Source organism: Gobio gobio, assembly GCF_949357685.1.
Source record: "Gobio gobio genome assembly, chromosome: 11".
NCBI lineage: Eukaryota > Metazoa > Chordata > Actinopteri > Cypriniformes > Gobionidae > Gobio > Gobio gobio.
The window spans coordinates 24480442-24500805 of record NC_137104.1 but is presented as its reverse complement, the minus strand read 5'-3'; the positions used below and the strand labels follow the sequence as shown (position 1 = coordinate 24500805).

The 20364-nt window shown below is 37.7% G+C and overlaps 1 protein-coding gene and 1 long non-coding RNA gene across 2 annotated transcripts; both read left to right on the top strand.

Moving 5' to 3' along the window:
* The first annotated feature begins 8898 nt into the window (after positions 1-8898).
* Positions 8899-15218, top strand: LOC307133694. Its single transcript, XR_013817480.1, has 4 exons — positions 8899-8989; positions 9704-9878; positions 10098-10245; positions 14026-15218. It is a non-coding gene; the product is annotated as an uncharacterized lncRNA (long non-coding RNA).
* A 1047-nt stretch (positions 15219-16265) lies between these two features.
* LOC307133441 (kelch-like protein 10) lies at positions 16266-19926 on the top strand (the record flags this gene model as incomplete). The annotated part of the gene is made up of 8 exons (XM_079828526.1): positions 16266-16411; positions 16500-16992; positions 17177-17587; positions 18337-18534; positions 18686-18835; positions 19010-19126; positions 19243-19334; positions 19791-19926. The coding sequence occupies 8 exons, from the start codon at positions 16266-16268 to the stop codon at positions 19924-19926; spliced, it is 1743 nt and encodes a 580-aa protein (XP_079684652.1).
* Between the last annotated feature and the right edge of the window lie 438 nt (positions 19927-20364).

Sequence of the window (20364 nt, the reverse complement as noted above, 5' to 3'; positions counted from 1 at the left end):
GGTCCCTCTGGTTCCCTGGTTCCACCTTGTGTGCTCGTCGCTGTAGTGCCACTTCAGTCTCCTGGACCATCAGCTTTGCGGGGGCTCATCGGCTCGTCGGCTCAATTTCTGGCTCCTTCTCCGTTGGTCGTCCCCAGGGTGTCGTCTACCTCCCAGTCGACTCCTCCATGGCTCCTCCCACCATCGACTCCGCCCTGGGGCCTCGTCCTGGCTGGTTTCTGCCACACCACCTGGATTCTCCTGCTCCTGGCTCCCCACTGGCTTCTCCCTCCTTCCACGCCCCCATGGACTTGTTCGTTCTTTTGGACTGTTTTCCGTTCCTTTGGACTCTGTTTTGCCTGTTTTTTTCCACACCCTTCTCCAAAGCTCCCTCCCTCCTCAGTTGTTCCTGTTTACGGCGGGAGGACGTATATGTTACATGTAGCCTATGCCCTGTCTTGTGTGTTTTGATTAAGATTCTGTTTCTCTGTTTCTCCCCAGTTTGGTTAATTAGTCATGTCTGTCACCTGTGCCTTGCACCACCCGCGCCTCGTTATCCTCATTTGCTCTGTGTATGTAAACCCTCAGTTTGCCCTCAGTGTTTGTCGGTTCTCGTTTCATGTTGGACGTGTTATGTGTGTTATCCTGAGTTTTATATTAAAGTGCCCATTTCCTGTTATCCTTCGTCTCCGTGAGCTCATTGCCTGCCTGACTGCATGCCTGTTTGTAACAGGATTGGACCAAAAACTCGAAAATCTGATGTGGTTTGAAACACAGAGTGGGAAAAAGTACACCGCCCAGCAAAAACAAAAGAGCAGGCAGAGCTAGACATCACTGAAGACAGACTTATCGAGGAAGTCATGAAAATGAAGGTCAGGATTATTTGTAATATTTGTTGTCTGTGTGAATATGTATCATAGTTTAACTTTTTTGAAATTTGTTTCAACTTTACAGGTTGATGATGTCAAGAAACTGTGGTTTCTTGGAAACTCATCCCTCTAGTTCAAAAACAGACCTTATCCTCAGGCTTCATATTGAAATTAGGAGTAGGAGTACCTATGATAAGATTTTTGAGAAAATCTGGGGTGCATCAGGTAAGGAACCATACTCTGGTTATGGTTATCATTTTTATTATTGATGGTTTTAGGAGGCTAGTCTGCAGTTATGTGCCCATATGGAGTTGTATACAGCCTGAAATTCAACATGAGAGCGGAAAGTCCAAGAGACTATGTTGATATTTTACTGTCCTGGCAACATTTACCAGATGTTACCATTTATGATTTTGCCTGAGGTCTGGCAACACATGGGAATCTGGGAATTGGTCTTGCCATTTGCTCCACATAAGGGAAGACTACTTAGCCCTACAGAAGAAAACATTTCCTTAGCCAAAGAGGGCAAGGTCAAGGTTAATCTTCCCTGGTTAACAGAGCCGCGAAATCCCCCCCGATATCAATGGGCATGTACTTTTTTGTCCCTTTAAAGATTTATGATAGTTTGTGTGTAGATAATTTATTCTTTAAAGGTGGACATTTGCAACAAACATGTCATTTTACTTCCATCTTGGAAACCAGGCCATTTTACTTGGGAACAATGCCATTGGATGATTACTGTAAGTTAATTAAGCTATTAAGCTATTTTTATGTGAACAAAAGTTTTTTTTAATTATTATTATTTTTTCAATCCATTTAAAGTTGTCTTATTGAAAAGTTTGTTGCACAATAATAGGTAAAAGTGTTTTTGGATATTTTTCATGAGATTATGAAGCCAAAGCAAAGATAACTGTTCTTTCTTGACTCTCTCTGTGGTTCTGGTTTAAGTGATGCCAGATACATTCAATTATACAGGTCCTTCAAATGTTCCCAACAGCAGTGTGGTAGTTCTGTTTGAAACCATACTGCTTGTTTGTTTTTGTTCCACTTATAACTTAAAGGGTTAGTTCACCCAAAAATGAAAATTATGTCATTAATTACTTACCCTGTAAGACCTCCGTTCATCTTCGGAACACAAATGAAGATATTTTAGTTGAAATCTGATTGGCACAATGCACTTTACACTCTCAAGACCCATAAAAGACGTCGTTACAAAGTCCATCTCACTACAGTGGTTCTACAATAACTTTATGAAGCGACGAGAAGTTTTTGTGCGCAAAAAAACCTAAATAACGACTTAAATACTGATGACCGATTCAAAACACAGCATCATGAAGCATCGAAGCGTTATGAATCAGCGAGTCAATTCATGATTCGGATCGCGTGTGAAACCGCCAAACTGCTGAAATCACGCGACTTTGGCGATCCAAACCGCTGAATCGACTTACTGATTCACTGACTCACTGATTCAACATGTAATCTACATCTTTAGTGAAAAATCTATTCCCTTAACTGATTATCTATTATAAATTCTACAACTAGTCAAAATTTACCACAATAAATACAATAGAATGTGACAAACTCTAGTAAATGTGGTCATCGGGAGTTTAAAAAGCTTGCAGGATGATGCTTCCACCCTTTTCATCAGTCATTTTAGTGGCTGTTTTAGCTCATGTTCGACTTTCTCAGTAGTCTTTTACTACATTCTCAATAGAATTCAAATGGGACGCACATTTTATCATCAGCATCGCATAGGAATGGCTCGTGCAAATATTTGTTTACCGACGCATCCGCACGAGCAGCAAAAATTACATAATCGCGGAGTGGGCGGTCATGCGCTTTGAGAGCGCGAGACCCCATTTCGCTTGGCTCAGCGGACACTAACGCTGTGGAGCCAGGCGAAAGTATAAACAAGGCTTAACACTTTTGGAGCTGGATGGTGAATGCACCTACAGTGATTTGCGCGCCACTTAATTAAACATTTGGGCGTCCGTTATAAAGGCGAGAAGTAGCGGTAGGCAAGAAAAGATGCAGGTACGCTTAAGAATAAAATGTAGAGGTGCCGGTACTGCGTACCGGTGAGTACCACCCCACTTCAAGCACTGGTTGTTGCAAAATTCCTAATCTAGCCAGGTAGCCACACACACTGCCTTGAAAAGCACTGGTATTTCCTTAAAGGGCACCTATTATGCCCTTTTTTACGATGTAATATAAGTCTCAGGTGTCCCCAGAGTGTTTCTGACACCAAAATTCCTAATAGATCCTTTAATATAACATTTTGAAAATGCCAATTTGTGGGTTTGAGAAAAATGTGCTGTTTTCTGTGTGTCTCCTTTAAATGCAAATGAGCTGCTGCTCCTCTTTCCAGAGGGCAGAGCCTTCACAGTGAACACTTGAATGAAAACTGAAACATGATATATCTGTTTGTTTTGATGATCATCTCTATCGCAGACATGCTCATGTGACATTGCAGTTCTTCATCATCATGAAATATTATCATCTGCATGCGTTTTAAAGCCTTATCACTCTAAACCTGAGCGCACACACCCGACGCATGTGCACAGAGAGCTGGATGTCTAGCTCTGGACTAGCTCTCTTTCATGTGTTATTGCGATTAAACTGTGAAATGCACACAAGGTTATGTCAGAAACACACAAAGTTCACATGAACACAGTTGGTTATGTCTGTGCACTTAGGCAACAAGTACAGAAATCCTGTGGGTACAGGTGCTGGTCATATAATTAGAATATCATCAAAAAGTTGATTTATTTCACTAATTCCATTCAAAAAGTGAAACTTGTATATTATATTCATTCATTACACACAGACTGATATATTTCAAATGTTTATTTCTTTTAATTTTGATGATTATAACTGACAACTAAGGAAAATCCCAAATTCAGTATCTCAGAAAATTAGAATATTACTTAAGACTAGGGGTGTAACGATTCGTTTTAACAACGATTCGATTCGTATCACGATTTGAGGTTGTCGATACGATTCAAGGACGATTTTGGTTCATTTAGAACGATACGATCCGAAACGATTCAGTGACCTGAAATCGATTCAGTAACTTTTTAGCCAAAAATTGTGTGACTGAAATAAATATCTGGATACTGGTCAGTGCAGGTGAAATTTCCAAGATTCCTGTTGTTTCTTGTAAGGGAATCAGGTATCAATTAATTATGGATATAAACAAACAAGTAAACAACAATTAATGGCAAATGCATTCAAATTTTATTTGAATAAAGTGCAACAGTTTAGGTTGAATTAACAGGAAGTTAACCTTTTCTGCTCTCATTTTCAATATTCAATACATTTTCAATAAAAGCACAGTAAGTGCAACCAACATTTCAACAGTAGGTTAACCTGCTACTTCTGCTTTTGTTATCCAACATAATAATATTACAATATTAATATCAAAAATAAAGTGCAACTAACTTCTCTTCAGGTTTAATTAATAGTAGGTGTACCTGTTACTTTTGCTGTTGTTTTTCAACATTAAAATAATACAAATACAATATTAATATCAAAAATAAAGTGCAACCAACATTTCTTCAGTTTGAATAAACTGGCTGAACCTGCTACTACTCTCAGTTTAATAAACAAACAATATTTAACAAAAGATAAAATGTAACCAACTACTCTTCAATGACTCTACATATTTCTTTTTCAAAAATATCAACATGATCTGACCGCAGAACACTTCTCTGTGCGTTCACTATGTCGCCAGCAGTACTAAAAACTCGCTCTGCTGGCACACTGGTCCCAGGAATGCACAGGTAACATTTAGCAAGGGTTGAAAGTACAGGTAACACGTTACTAACTTAGCTCTTTCTCCTGGTGACTTGATAATTTCTCGCTGGTTGGCTTCTCCTCTGCCATCCGCCATGCTGTTTTGTTTTCTTAGCGCTGCTGCTGGTGCGTGCGTTGCGATGATGTCACAGATAGGCAGACTGAATCGAGTAACGTTTAACGCCTTTATCATTAAAAGTGCTAAGAAAAAACATCCATTTAAAGTCTGACGTGCTTAAATCCAATGCGTTATTTCCTATGATCGATACAATCGATTGATTACCTTTTAAAACGATGTTAGATCGATATATGTCGTCCGGAAGGCCAACTTGCCGAGCACAGATCGATGTAGTTAGATCGTAGGAAAATAAATCGATACATCGATGTAGTAGATGAATCGTTACACCCCTACATCTTCCTCTTCACAATCTTCCAGCAAACTCGCCTGACCTTAACCCCATAGAAAATCTATGGGGTTAAGGTCAGGCGAGTTTGCTGGCCAATTAAGAACAGGGATACCATGGTCCATAAACCAGGTACTGGTTGCTTTGGCACTGTGTGCAGGTGCCAAGTCCTGTTGGGAAATTAAATCTGCATCTCCATAAAGTTGGTCAGCAGCAGGAAGCATGAAGTTCTCTAAAACTTCCTGGTATACGGCTGCGTTGACTTTGGACCTCAGAAAACACAGTGGACCAACACCAGCAGATGACATGGCCCCCCAAACCATCACTGACTGTGGAAACTTTATACTGGAACTCAAGCAACACCTCTCCTCTCTTTCTCCAGACTCTGGGACCCTGATTTCTAAATGAAATGCAAAATTTACTTTCATCAGAGAACATAACTTTGGACCACTCAGCAGCAGTCCAGTCCTTTTTGTCTTTAGCCCAGGCGAGACGCTTCTGACGCTGTCTGTTGTTCAAGAGTGGCTTGACACAAGGAATGCGACAGCTGAAACCCATGTCTTGCATACGTCTGTGAGTAGTGGTTCTTGAAGCACTGACTCCAGCTGCAGTCCACTCTTTGTGAATCTCCCCCACATTTTTGAATGGGTTTTGTTTCACAATCCTCTCCAGGGTGCGGTTATTCCTATTGCTTGTACACTTTTTCTACCACATCTTTTCCTTCCCTTCGCCTCTCTATTAATGTGCTTAGACACAGAGCTCTGTGAACAGCCAGCCTCTTTTGCAATGACCTTTTGTGTCTTGCCCTCCTTGTGCAAGGTGTCAATGGTCGTCTTTTGGACAACTGTCAAGTCAGCAGTCTTCCCCATGATTGTGTAGCCTGCAGAACTAGACTGAGAGACCATTTAAAGGCCTTTGCAGGTGTTTTGAGTTAATTAGCTGATTAGAGTGTGGCACCAGGTGTCTTCAATATTGAAATTTTAACAATATTCTAATTTTCTGATACTGAATTTGGGATTTTCCGTAGTTGTCAGTTATAATCAATAAAATTAAAAGAAATAAACATTTGAAATATATCAGTCTGTGTTTAATGAATGAATATAATATACAAGTTTCACTTTTTTAATGGAATTTATGAAATCAATCAACTTTTTGATGATATTCTAATTATATGACCATCACCTGTATTAGATCTGTGTAACGTAACTAAAGTGAAAGCAGTGTAATATACCAAGTACCTACTGCTATATCTGCTGTTAATATGAATCAAACAACCGAAGAAATCAGAAAATCACTCATTGCTCTTGACTGAATGAACTTTAGTAGCTTTATTAAGAACACATTTCTTTCTCGATTGCTGCTGTTGAATGCTCTGGCGAGGAGATAAACATGGCGGACTGTGTACAGCTCTCTGAGGGCGGGGTCTGTGTCCATCAACACTCGTGGGCGGGGCCTGTGAAATGTGACGTCACTTTACCAGGATTCTGCAAATGGCTTGTTCTGAGACACTGCTTATGATTTATGGGGATACTTAAAAAAAAGGAGTGGGTGGATTTTTACCATTATTGGGTGGTTGTGTACACACACTGCCAACACACATTTATGTTCAAACACCATGTAAAAGTGAATTTTGAATAATAGGTGCCCTTTAAAGAACAATATTTTTGGCAAGATTTTGAAATGTTGTTGTATTCTTTGGTGAATAAGGTTTTTAAAAAATATTTAAAATTGGTCCATTAATTAGATTTTATTTTGTATTTAATTTTTTTTTACTGTAATTTGTGATCAATGTAATGCATCCTTACATTCAAGTAATTTTGATATTGTACTGGTTCTATTGCTTACTTTATTTTTTTTATTTTTTTTGCATGACAATCAAATTGTGGAAGACATGGGAGAAAGAGAAAATGAGCTGTTGTGGCTGGTATTGTCAGCTTTTTTTATATTTTGCTGATATGTTTTTGTCAAATTAAAAATTAATGGATAATTTTATCACTTATTATTATTTTTTATTCTAATCCACTTTCAGAAGAAGAAGAAGAATTCTCTGCACTCCCTGAAACCTATGAGAAGAAAAAAATAGAAATTGTATATGAAAGTAAGAACTTTGATATGAAACAAAATACATATATTATACTGGGTTTCAAATTATGTAACTATAATATTGGTCAGCTAATTTTAATTAGCAGACCAAACCCCTGTTGTGCCCTCTGTTTTTAGCCAGCTATCCATAATCAATTTGAATGATGATTTAAAATGTGTATCATAGAACAATTTGAATATACTTATATTTTTCTTTAAGGGTGAGCTGTTAAAAGATGATGACCCTCCATCATGCTTCATCTTCAAGGTAGTTGAATAATGTTATATGTGCTTTTTAACTTTTTTTTAACGGCTTGTGCTAACTGTTGCTATCTTTTCAGTTATCAGGAGCAATGCTGAAGAACATACTTTTTGAAGTTGTTCTTGAAGAAAGAGATGCAGCCTACATGCCCCTGTCATTGGCTTGCTCAAGGTTCAGGGACATAGTTGGGGATGACAATTTCAAGAATCAGGCACACTTCTTATGGCTAAAAAGTAAATATTGACATTAATAAATAAAACGCATAACAAGAACATCATTGATAATGTTAAATGTTATGTTAATTTTTTTTTTCACCTCAGGTGTTGCATGTTGGAAAAATAAGTCGTCTCACTACAAACAGCTCTTCTGGAGGATGTACTCAATCTCCACTTGTTTGGAGTGTGGGTTTGAGTATAAATTCTGCACACCTACATTTTGTGTAAATTGGTGATGAATAAACTAGTTGTTAGTCTAGTTGTGGCATTTAAAAGGAAAACTAAAAATAGTAATAAAGTCTAATCTATATGTCATCCCTTGGAGTTTAAAAGTTCTGGAGTCTGGACACCATTCACTTGCATGGCATGGAACGAATAATTAATCGCGATTAATTACAGAAAACAATGCGATTAATTACTTTTTTTTTTTTTACTGATTCCCAGCACTAACATAAAGATAAAAATGCCTACATGTCATATTGGATAGTCATTGCATGTATCAAAATTACCTATTTGCAGTAATGACATTATTTGACCAATATAATATAATTATTTGACTAATCGGGGGAATACACACATGGATTTAAACTCACACGTCAGTTTGAAGGTGTCTATATTTTGCCAGGTGTCTTTATTTTATAAATAGTGAATCCGCCATGGTGCAAGCACACCTGGCTTTTAAAGGGAATGAGAGATGACACTCTGATTGGTTTATTGCACATTACGCCCAAAACACACCCATGACTCATAGACTCAGAGACTAGGTAGGCATACAACCCTTTTGGACCATGTCACATACCACAATGGTATGCATTTAAGCACATGCATATTTTCTCTCCTTTTCTGAAAACAGAAGACTATACTGAAAATGCCTTACTATTATTTATTAAGCAGCCTACACATTTAAAATGTATTTTCATATTATATTATATTATATTATATTATATTATATTATATTATATTAATTATATTATTATATTATATTATATTATATTATATTATATTATATTATATTATATTATATTATATTATATTATATAATATAATATAATATAATATAATATAATATTATATTATATTATATGTACATTACATGTTAAATTATGTCTCTACTGTTAAAAATGTTTCCTACAGTAAAATACTGTTATTTCAATAAACAGTTTAATCCTGTAAATTTACAGTCTTTGTTCCATAAATTAATTACTTGCGGTAAATTTACAGCATTTATGTGTAAACCCATTTGTTCCTGGAAAAAACAGTCTTGGACTGTAAAAAGTATCACGTGGGGGCGGGGCATCTTCAACGCGGTTTACTTTCGAACAGAAAGCAGTCAAAGAACAGCAACACTCCTCTAGGCTGTTTTAAAGAAGGACACTGTTCAAGGTAAGTTTATTTATTTGCTGTTATTCTATTATGTTGCTCCCAACCTGTAAATCGCCTTTTTCACGAGGTATTTTTGACTGTGCTAAGTTACTAAGCGCGAATCACGTTTTGCAGACGAGCTCTCAACGGCATGAGGCCTTTCGCCTGCTAATGAATGTTCTCTGAGCTCCGATTATTACTGCGAATTCTTTGCTTGGTTGAGGTTAAGTTACCATTTAGAAATTAGTTTGACTTTCTTTTTCACTAGAACGCTGCAAGATTTTTAGAAGGATATCTGCTGTTTTACAGATTCATACGATGCAAGTGAACTGGTGCCATATTATGTTAAGGATGCGAGTAACGTTAATCTGACACAGCGCCACAAATTATGTGTGTTTTGATTGAACAGGACAGGTAATAATTACATATTAGTAATGGATTTGTTTCTTACCAACACGTATCATTTTACCTTATAAAACATGAACTGATGGACAGGAATAGTGTGGATTACTGTAAAGCTGCCTACTATGCTGTTTGGATTGTCAAAAGAATGGGACCCGTTCACTTCAATTGCATGCATAGAGCTCTAATGTCCTTAAAAAAATGTATTTGTGTTCTGATAAAAAAAAATTCATAGACATCTTGGATGGCCTTAGAGTGAGTAAATAATAAGAACAATTTTGTGTTAACTGTTATTTTAAGTGTTGTGTATAATTTGAAAAAAAATAATTTCAGGGAGGGCAGAGAACTGTACTGAACGGTGGATGATTACCCAGAGGGTCGTGTTGTTTGTGAGGGCATACAACCACGATTTCTGACTGCAATTGCAACAATGTTTGGTTGCAATGTTCTATGTCTTAAATCTTCAGTATCCAGAGGAGGCATGTGGCACATTGGAATTCATTCAAAGGTATTTTATGACCTTTTATAGTACCCTTTAAATTGGTTAATTATTTTCTTTTATTGCTCCCTAATTTAGCAAATGTATATTTAATCCAATATTTAAATTGATAAAAGGTAGATTTTGTAAGTTTTCTCTTTTAAAGTGTGTGTGTGTGTGTGTGTGTGTGTGTGTGTGTGTGTGTGTGTGTGTGTGTGTGTGTGTGTGTGTGTGTTTTATTACCCTTAGACGATTAGTTGGGATAAACCTTGAAAGAGGTTCTAAGACCTGCAGAGGCAAGGTGGTTTCAAAGAAGACTGGAAAACTTGTCACTGTCAATCCCAAAGTTGCTTCTTTCCTAAAGAACCTCATCGATTTCGAATGGAATTTCGTCTAGGTAACTAAACTTAAATGCCCACTGACACTCACATTTCTGCAGCTTCCTAAAAGAATCAACACCGCTTAAAGGATTAGTTCATCCCAAAATGTCCTGATTATTTACTCACCCCAATGCCATTCAAGATGTTCATGTCTTTCTTTCTTCAGTGGAAAATGAATTAAAGCTGTAGTCTACGATGTTGAAAATCAGTCGAGAAAGCCTGAATTTTTAAGAAACTCATCCCGCCCCTCCACACGCACACCCCTCCCCTCTGTGCGTCACTCCAACAACAACGTCACTCAGTCAAGCAGGAGTAAACATCGGAACAGAGATGTACCATGTGCTTAGTCGCTTCAATCTAATGACCGCGCTAATGACACATCATATGTAAAGTTGACTTTCGACACTTGAACTTAGTTGCTTCATCAACAATTCAATGTCACCATTGTCGTAACAAAATAGCTCAGAGCCACACGTTTGAGTTCACGCCCACGCAAGATTAGCAACACATGCAATGTTCTATCGGCTCGAACAGAAAACCGCTAACGTTAGGACTATTGAAACAGTCAAGCACTTCAAGAAATATAATTACTTTGACCCGTGATAGGCGATGCTAAACGGCTAACATTCCAATGCCGACCGGCAGCATGATCATGTTGTCAGACTGATAAAAAGCTATTTATGTAATACACCACACCATAAAAGTATAAATAAATGCATACCTGCTCAACAAAAAGTCAGCGTCGGTTTTAAGTCCAAGGTTTCTCTGAAGCTTCCTCCAACGGGCAACGGTGGACCCTATATTGATTCGGCTTTGAGTCCGGCGTTCTTCACTTTTTTTTTTAAATCTCTGCTCTTTCCTCAATTGACTTTCTCTTTCTTCCAACCTTGACTGTTGGGGCGAGCAGGGGCCGCTTTCTGATGTCTGTTTGTTGGTTTTTCTCCATTGATGAGTTGACGCTGCCTACTTGCCAGCAAAATTTCATGTCGCAGGAGGGGGCGGGGTGGGGTGCGGTCGGGGGGAAACGCGAGTGGAGCAGGGATTGGATGAGAGCAGTTAACCAACGGACAGCTTACATTGGTCAATTTCTCTGCGGGTGTACACCCAATAGAGTGAATGGATTTTTTTCATTCTTTTTTCTCTTCATATTGTTAGGATTGTACTGTAGAACCATAACCAGCATCTAAACGAGGTTATTAATAATGAACAATCTTTGAAATCGTAGACCATAGCTTTAAGTTTTTTGAGGAAAATATTTCAGACACACAATGGACTTCAATGACAACCAGAATGTTGAAGGCCAAATCAATGCAGTTTCAAAGGGCTTTAAAGTGCTTCAAATGGCTCTCCTCGATCCCAGCTGAGGAATAGGGTCTTATCTAGTCTTTAAACAATAAACTTTAAACAATAAACTGACACAAAGACATAAATATGTCATTCAACATATAATAAAATGTAAACGATCCTCCTTCTCCATGCTGGTAAACAATGGGGTGGCAATTACTTTTGACCTTTCCAACGTGATGACGTAATGCCTGGCGCGTTGCAGACCAGCACAAGACGAATAATCGTGGTTAAAAAGTATATGCATTTTTATTTTTCTTAGAAAATGACTGATCGATTCGCTAGATAAGACCCTATTCCTCAGCTGGGATTGAGCAGAGCCCTTTGAAACTGCATTGATTTGGCCTTCAACATTCTGGTTGCCAATGAAAGTCCAATGTGTGGAGAAAAATCCTGAAATGTTTCCCTCAAAAAACGTAATTTCTTTTCCACTGAAGAAAGAAAGACATGAACGTCTTGGATGGCATTGGGGTGAGTAAATTATAAGGACATTTTCATTTTGGGGGGAACTAATCCTTTAACTGCATTCATATGTAGTGTGTAAGAAAGTATCTGAACCCTTTGGAATTGGATGATTTTCTGCATTAATTGGTCATAATATTTCATGTGATCTTCATCAGTCACAGACAAAACAAAGTGTTTAAGCTAGCTACACAAACAATTAAATCTTTCATGACTTTACTCAACACATCCCATTAGCCACTCTCAGGGCTGTGTAATACAAATTTAAATTTGGTAAGTGACTACCTTGTTGTTATCTCTATGAACCACAAATGTTGTTTTTGTTTTGTGATGGTTGTTCATGAGTCCCTTGTTTGATCTGAGCAGTTAAACTGCTCAATGTTCTTCAGATCAAATCTACCATGTCCTGCAGAGTCTTTGGTTTTCCAGCATATTCTGCACAATTGAACCCTTTACAATAGTGACTGCGTGATTTAAAGACCCATCTTTTCACAGTGAGAACTACTGATGGACTCAACTATTACAAAGGGTGCCAGGGGGAGGCTTTTATTCTGAAGAACAGTGGATAGTTTAACTGCTCAGAACAAACAAGGGAATCATGAACAACTATTACAAAAACAAAAAAACATTTGTGGGTTATTAAGTAACAACAAGAAGTTCACTTGTGAATGTTTAATGGGATGTGTTTAGTAAAGACATGAAAGATTTTAATCTTTTTCGTGTTGTTAGCTTAAAGGGCTAGTTCACCCAAAATATTATTTCATCATTACCTACCCTCGTGTGATCCCTGATATATATAGCTTTTTTCTTCGGAAAAACTAGATTTTTAGGAAACAAATCCATCTCTGAGTCCATATAATATCATTGATTGGCTGTCGCATGTCTGACACTTTAAAAAAAAACAGCGATCGTGATGGTAATTCATATGACTCCAGTGGATAAATCAATGCCTTTTGAAGCCAAATGATAGGTCTGTGCAATAAAATAAAGAAAAACTAAAAATTCTACATTAACTATAACTCATTGCTTCCAGTCTACTGTCATATGAGCACTTACGAGAGGGACGTTGTTACGTGATGTAAGTGCAATGTGAAAGCTTGTTCGAGAAGTAACACAGAAGCAAAGATGACCGACACTTCGCATGAGCTTCACAACTCACTTATGTCACGTCTTATGACCGTAGATTGGAAGTAATGATTTATAGTTCATTTAGTATTTACGTTTTTTTTTTTTTCTCACACAAAAATAAAGTGAGTTAAAAATATTAATATTTTTATTACACACATCTATCGTTTGGCTACAGAAGACATTGATTCATCCACTGGGGTCTTGTGAATTAATGTCAAGATCGTTGTGTTGTTGTTTTTTAAGTGTCAAAAGAATGGCAGCCAATCAATACCATTGTATGGGCTCAAAGATTGTGTATAATAGCATGAGGGTGAGTAAATGAGAACTATCCCTCTAAGGACATTGTGTTTGTCTATACTTGTGACTGGTGAAAATCAGATGACATTTTATGACCAATTAATGCAGAAAACCAACCAATTCCAAAAGGTTGAGGGTTCACAGCTTTTTTCCCACTGTACTCTCAAATGTACTTATTCTGCTTTAAACAGTTTGCACATATAACTTAACAGATCTCTAGACATATACACACTTATAATATACATACTTACACACACACTCAATCACTTAAATACTCCTTTCCGGCTAACTGGAAAACGCACAATCACTTTCTTTTACACACAGCTAAACTTTCTGGTCTTTTCTTGACCCCATAATCTTTCTGTTAAGATTATGTTTTTGATGTTTTTCCTCTATGCTGTAACAAACATACACCCTCATTTGCTCTTTAAGATTAGTTTAGTACATTAACATGATCATTTTATGTCTCTTTTATAAGTTTTCGCAGAGTAGTGATCACTAGTTTTTGCCATGTGCTTTATTGTACCTAAGATTACTAAGATTTTCTTGATTTTCTTTCCTCTCAGACCTGGATTTCCTCTCAGACCAGATGTGTCAAAAGCTGATGTGGGACGTGTTGGCTGTTTTTGCCTCTTCCTACGTTTTTTCACCCATTGGTTCCCTTGATTATGTCCTCTCAGATCCGGACTTCCTCTCCGGCCAGCTCTTTCAAAAGAAGGTTGGGATGTTATGACAGTTTTTTGCCTCTATCAAGGATTTTTGATCCATTGGTTCTCAATGGTTTCCTCTCAGACCCAGACTTCCTCTGTGGCCTGGTTGCTGATGGGACATTGTTGGCTGTTTTTAGTTTTTGTTTTTTGTCTCTTTGTAAGGTTTCTGTTTTTGCCCACTGGTTCCTCTAAAACAGTATTTAAGGAAAGAAAGTCAGAGAAAATGCATTTTAAAATGCAATGAATATATTGTTAAACCCTGTTTTAAATAAATGGCAAACAATGTACACCATAATCTATTTCTTTATTTTTTCCATTGAGGAAAAAGTCTGTTTGGAATGTCTGTATACATTATGGTACATATAGGGATGCTAATATATATCAGACAATAGAGTAAATAGAAAACAGTATTTATATAAACTTTTTTATACTGTAGAATTATAGCTGGAACCATTGCTTCCAGTAGTTTGTGAAATTACAGAACAGCCATAAAAATTAAAAACTGTAGAATTACGGTAAATGGCTGGAACCACAGCTGCCAGTACTTTACTGTGAAATGACAGCATTATTGAAACCGTAAAATTGCGGTAAAGGGCTGGAACCACAGCAGCCAGTACTTTACTGTGAAATTTACTATTTACTTTATAATGTAAAATGCAAGTGGACCACTGTAATATAGCATTACAGTACAATACTACAGAACAGTGAACATTGACTGATTACATACCTGTTCTGTCTACAAACGTTTTGTAGGATTGAGGACACGGTTGCATATGGCTGCACCTTTCGTCCTGCCTCGGCCATAAGGTCATGATTGAGAACTTAGTCCACAATAGTGGCCCTTATTCCATCAGAAACTGTCTACAATATTGGCCTCCTCTTTCCACTGTTTTGCTTCCACCACGCATCTTTACTCCTCTTCTTCTGTTGACCCTGTTTGTTTGCCTGTTGTTCTTGTATTGTCAGAATTGGTAGCACTGTGTTGTTCTCTTGTCTATGTATGCTTGCCAAATGAAGTAAACATACCTTGCCAAACCGCTGATCTCTTTAGACAACTGGTTGATCATTGATTGATGTAGCCCTTTACATTCCCCTTCCTTAGTGAAATTCAAAATTCTCCTCCACAATTCATCAATTCAGGACACATTTACAAAATGTACAGAAAATATACTTGTCACATTATGACAACTAGACTAACCATTCTGCATTTAATGACTTATGCAAGGAACTAAGGTAACACTTTATAATAACTGCACATTATTGAGCATTAGTTAAGCATCAGTAAATAGTTAAGTCATCATTTATAAAGCATTAATAGACATTAATAAGCAGTTTATAAATACAGCTATAAATGCTTTATTCCTGATTTATAAGCTTATCTTTAATGTGTTTAATAACTGAATGTTCATACTTTATTAATGATCTATTTATCATTTCTAAATTAACTATTACATTATTTACAAATCAGTTATTTAGGAGTTGTCAGTGGTTCATAAGATCCTTTAGAAAGTGTAAGTAAAGGATTAATAAACTATTTAAATGTACATTTATTCATCTTATTATTTAGACATATAGTAATAGTTACTCTACTTAAACATATGGAATATGTGATTTGCTTACCTGCACATCTATTAACCAATATCAGAGAACCATGAACATGCAAATGTTTTGTTAAATTATTGAAATATCAAATTAAAATCTTAAAGGGCAGGCCTATTTTTTGTATTGTATATTGAGAATAACAAAAAGAGGGAGAGTTTTTCCTATAACACTCACCTGTTCTTCTGTCAAAAACTATTTTGTGCTTTTATTCAGTGAAATGCTTAATAGCACATTAAAACATAAAAGGCTCATCCTTTTTAGTAACAGTATTTTATTGGCAATGAATTTTAATCTAATGTTATAATGTAATGTTAATTGGGTTAATGATAACTTTCTGTTGAAAGGCTGTGAGGATTTGAAGATAGAATGTTGAACTATGATGTCATCAAAGTTTCTAGAATTCTTTTGAGCATTTGGAGATTTCACTAAAGCATCAGATTACTTTAATCAGTGTTTGATCAGTTTGAGTTGAAGTTAAATTTGAGCTAGAAAACATGGAGCACAAGTTCATTGCCACATCTTTTAATGTGTTTGACGAAGTTCGTTTAGAGGGCAAACACACAGACGTCATCATCATCGTCAATGGCAAAGAGTTTAAAGCTCACAAGATCATCCTTAGTGGCTGCAGCCCTTATTTTAGGTAAGGACATGCAGGAACATGCTTTGTCATTGTACAATGTCTAATTTAGAAGTGATATCTTTAGAAATTTATACCATTTGCTCCACAGGGCACTCTTCTCCACCCGATGGACCAACGTGGAGAAACATTCCTATGATATTCAAGGAATCTCCTCAGACACCATGTCTCTAATTATTCAATATGCATATGCAGGAGCTGTCCACATCTCTGAAGAGAACGTGTTGGAGCTCTTGGTGGCGGCTGATCAGTTTTTAGTGTCAGATCTCATAGATGCTTGCTGCAAGTTCCTGGAGGAAAACTTGTGCCTTCAGAACTGCATTGGCATCTGCATGTTCACAGAGCATTTTTACTCCTGCTCAAAGCTCCACCGCAAAGCAAAGCTTTACACTCTACAGCACTTTGAGGAGGTGCAGCAAGAGTCTGAGGAGTTCCTGGAACTCTCGCTGGAACGTCTAGGTGAGATGATCGGTCAGGATGAGCTGAATGTCAAAACGGAGGAGGTGGTTTTTGAGGCCATTCTCCGCTGGATTGATCACTCACCTGAAAACAGGAGAGAACACATCGCTGTGCTTCTGCCAAAGGTAAGACAGAGACAAATTCATCATGTTAACCATAGTTTTGCTTTATTGTTTATCAAACCAAGAAGTAACTCAATATAATGTTTTTTATAATGTGCCCATTTTTATTTATGCATAAAGTATTTCCCCATAGACAGAGATTGATAATAAAGGCCACATTTGGTTCTCTTCCCTCACTGTGCTTCAGGTTCGAATGGGGTTGATGTCACCAGAGTACTTCATGAGTAATGTTAGTAACAATGCACTGCTGTTGGAGAATGAGGCGTGTTCGTCCATTCTCACCAGTGCAATGAAGGCCATTGTTAACCTCCACAAGGAGGGATCCAGCGGTTCAGACCAACTGACACGCCCACGTCTGCCCTCTGAGATCCTATTGGCCATTGGAGGGTGGAGCATAGGCAATCCCTCCAATGCAATTGAGGCATATGATACAAGAGCAGACATTTGGGTTGATGTGACTCCAGAGGATGAGCGGCCCAGAGCCTACACTGGTACAGTGGTCCTCGATGGGTTTGTCTACTGTATCGGCGGCTTTGATGGCGAGAATTATTTCAGCAGTGTGAGGAAATTCGATCCCATCTCGCATACTTGGCACGAGGTGAGCATTGCTTATCAGTTTGCTTATCAGTTTACTCTTACTACTAACAAATATAGTGTCTTAGTCTCTTGGACTGTATATGGACCTACCTAGTCAGCTTTTCTGGGCATCATCTGCGCATTTGAGCATCAAAAATGTTGTTAGGATAGGTAGCTCACTGGTATTTGAAAAACAGCCATGATATTGCCCAAAAAATTACAGTGATGGTATCAAGTTATCAGATGGTAATACTATAGTACTTTTATATATACCATGGCACCACTTGGTTATAATATTTATATGTTATTTAAAGACACTGTAAGGTACTTCAAGGAATACTGCAGTATTTGGTAATGTCCACACTCTAAAAAAAAGGTTCTATATGGCACCAAAAATGGTTCTTGGCTCGTAATCATAGGGGAACCTTTTTAAGTGCTATATAGGACCAATTGGTGCTTCAGAGGTTCTTCACCGATTCTTTGACTAAGGTGCTATATAGCACCGCTAACTATGGTGCTATATAGCACCGCTACCATATACAGAACATGTTAAGATATGGAGCTATGTAGCACCAAAAGTGGTTCCTCTATGATTACGACAAATAACCATTTTTGGTGCCTTATAGAACCTTTTTTTTAGAGTGCAGTGGAGTATGGTAATAGCATGGTAACGTTACATGTAAAAAACAAAAAACAAAAAACAGTATTACAGTAATGCTGTTCATATAAGCAACTCTCTTTGTTTTGTGTTGTCTGTGCATTACACACTAGGTGGCTCCCATGTACGAACGGCGATGTTATGTTAGTGTCGCTGTTCTGGACGGACTCATTTATGCCATGGGTGGTTTTAATGGACACGTACGGCTAAGAACAACCGAACGCTACGATCCAAACACCAACCAGTGGACAATGTTGCCGCCCATGAACGAACGGAGGAGTGACGCCAGCGCCACCTCACTGCAGGGCAGGGTAAGAACATTCACCCAAGTCAAACACTTGCAAAAGTAATTTCATGGTTTAAGAGCATGTCGGACACAGGGGCAGATTTAGTGATTTGCATGATTTCCGACTCGGACACTATCAGTTTGTTAATTTTATTGTATTTGTGTGCATTTGGCAGGTTTATATCTGTGGTGGTTTTACTGGGATGGAGTGTCTCTTCACAGCTGAGAGCTTTAACCCAGAAACAAACCAGTGGACTCTCATCGCTCCCATGAGCAGCCGTCGCAGTGGTGTCGGAGTGATCACTTATGGGAATCTAGTTTATGCTGTGAGTATTATACACATGTACAGCGATATGACAATACAAAATAAGGTGTTTAAATGTGACATTATCAACTGTACAAAAATAGATAGGCCTACTCAGAAGTGCATGCATGAGTGCAAAACCTTGTGTGGTTGCTGAGCCATATATTAACAGATAAATGCACATTTATGTTTCAAGGTTGGTGGTTATGATGGTGCCAGTCGTTTGCAAAGTGCAGAAGCCTACAACCCTCTCACTGACAGCTGGTGTGATATCGAATCTATGATCAATCCACGCAGCAACTTCGGCATTGAGGTGAGATATTGACATCTAATGAGGATTCTGCTCAAACAACAGTTTTTAAAGACTCTCATTGGTCGCATGCTGAACATGTTTCATTAGTAACAGTTATTTGATTCTCCAAACTTCAGGTTATGGACGATCAGCTGTTTGTTGTTGGTGGATTTAATGAACTCGGCACCAGCTCTAATGTGGAGTATTACGACCAGAGGACGAATGAATGGTAACATTCACAAACAATACAGATCACTGATCATTTCACAGTGCATGATGTAATGTATACAATTTAATTGTGACCTAATTGTGCAAAAAAAAAAAAAAACTGAACAAATTGTAACACTTTAAAGTAAGGTCCCATCAGTTAACATTAGTTTATGCAATAACTAATATTAACTAATAATGACCAATACATTTGTTAGAGTATTTGTTCATCTTTGTTTGGTAATAAAAACACAACTTATGGAATGTAAAATCCTGATCCACATATTCATGTGGAAGGAAGTGTTTAAAGTCATCATGAAATGCCACGTGCAACCCATCTTTTGTCTTGTGAAGTATTTCTGAGTCGAACATGATGTTAAAGGAGAAAGAATGGATGGGACTTCATTGTATCTGTAGAACTGATTTGATGGTGAAAAGAGTCATTATGTGACTTTCTCTATATCTTTTTTCCGCACAGGGAAGAGGCATGTGACATGAGCATTTCCCGCAGTGCTGTGAGCTGCTGTGTAATATCCGGGTTACCTGATGTCTCACAGTATGTGGTCGATCGAGACTCTCTCCAGATATCAGAAGATGAGTCGGACAGTGACTGATCCACCTCCCCTTCCTGAAGAAACATCATAGCAGCAGTGACTTGCCACATGATATGATTAAATGCAGTTTTAAAAAACAGTGTTGGATTGTGCACTTAAAGTCGGCATGAAATGCAAGTTGCATTTGTCTTTTCTTCCCTATTGTGACATATATCCGAGGAAAAAGGATTCTTGTGCGGGGCTTGATTTTTCCCATTGGGAATTGACTGGATGGTTGTGGTTTGTTATTGGTGGATCTCATGTGTGAGTGACAGGTTGCCCCGCCCTCACACCAGTAAACACGTCATCAGTGAAGAGAAGAGATGTCACTGCAAGAGAGAGGGGAAGTTGTTTTGATTAAAGATTATGAGACACATGAATAAATTAAAATGATTTACCCGCACACATGAAAAATGTGTGCCGGTAAATCATTTATAATTAATACTCCAATATTCCATA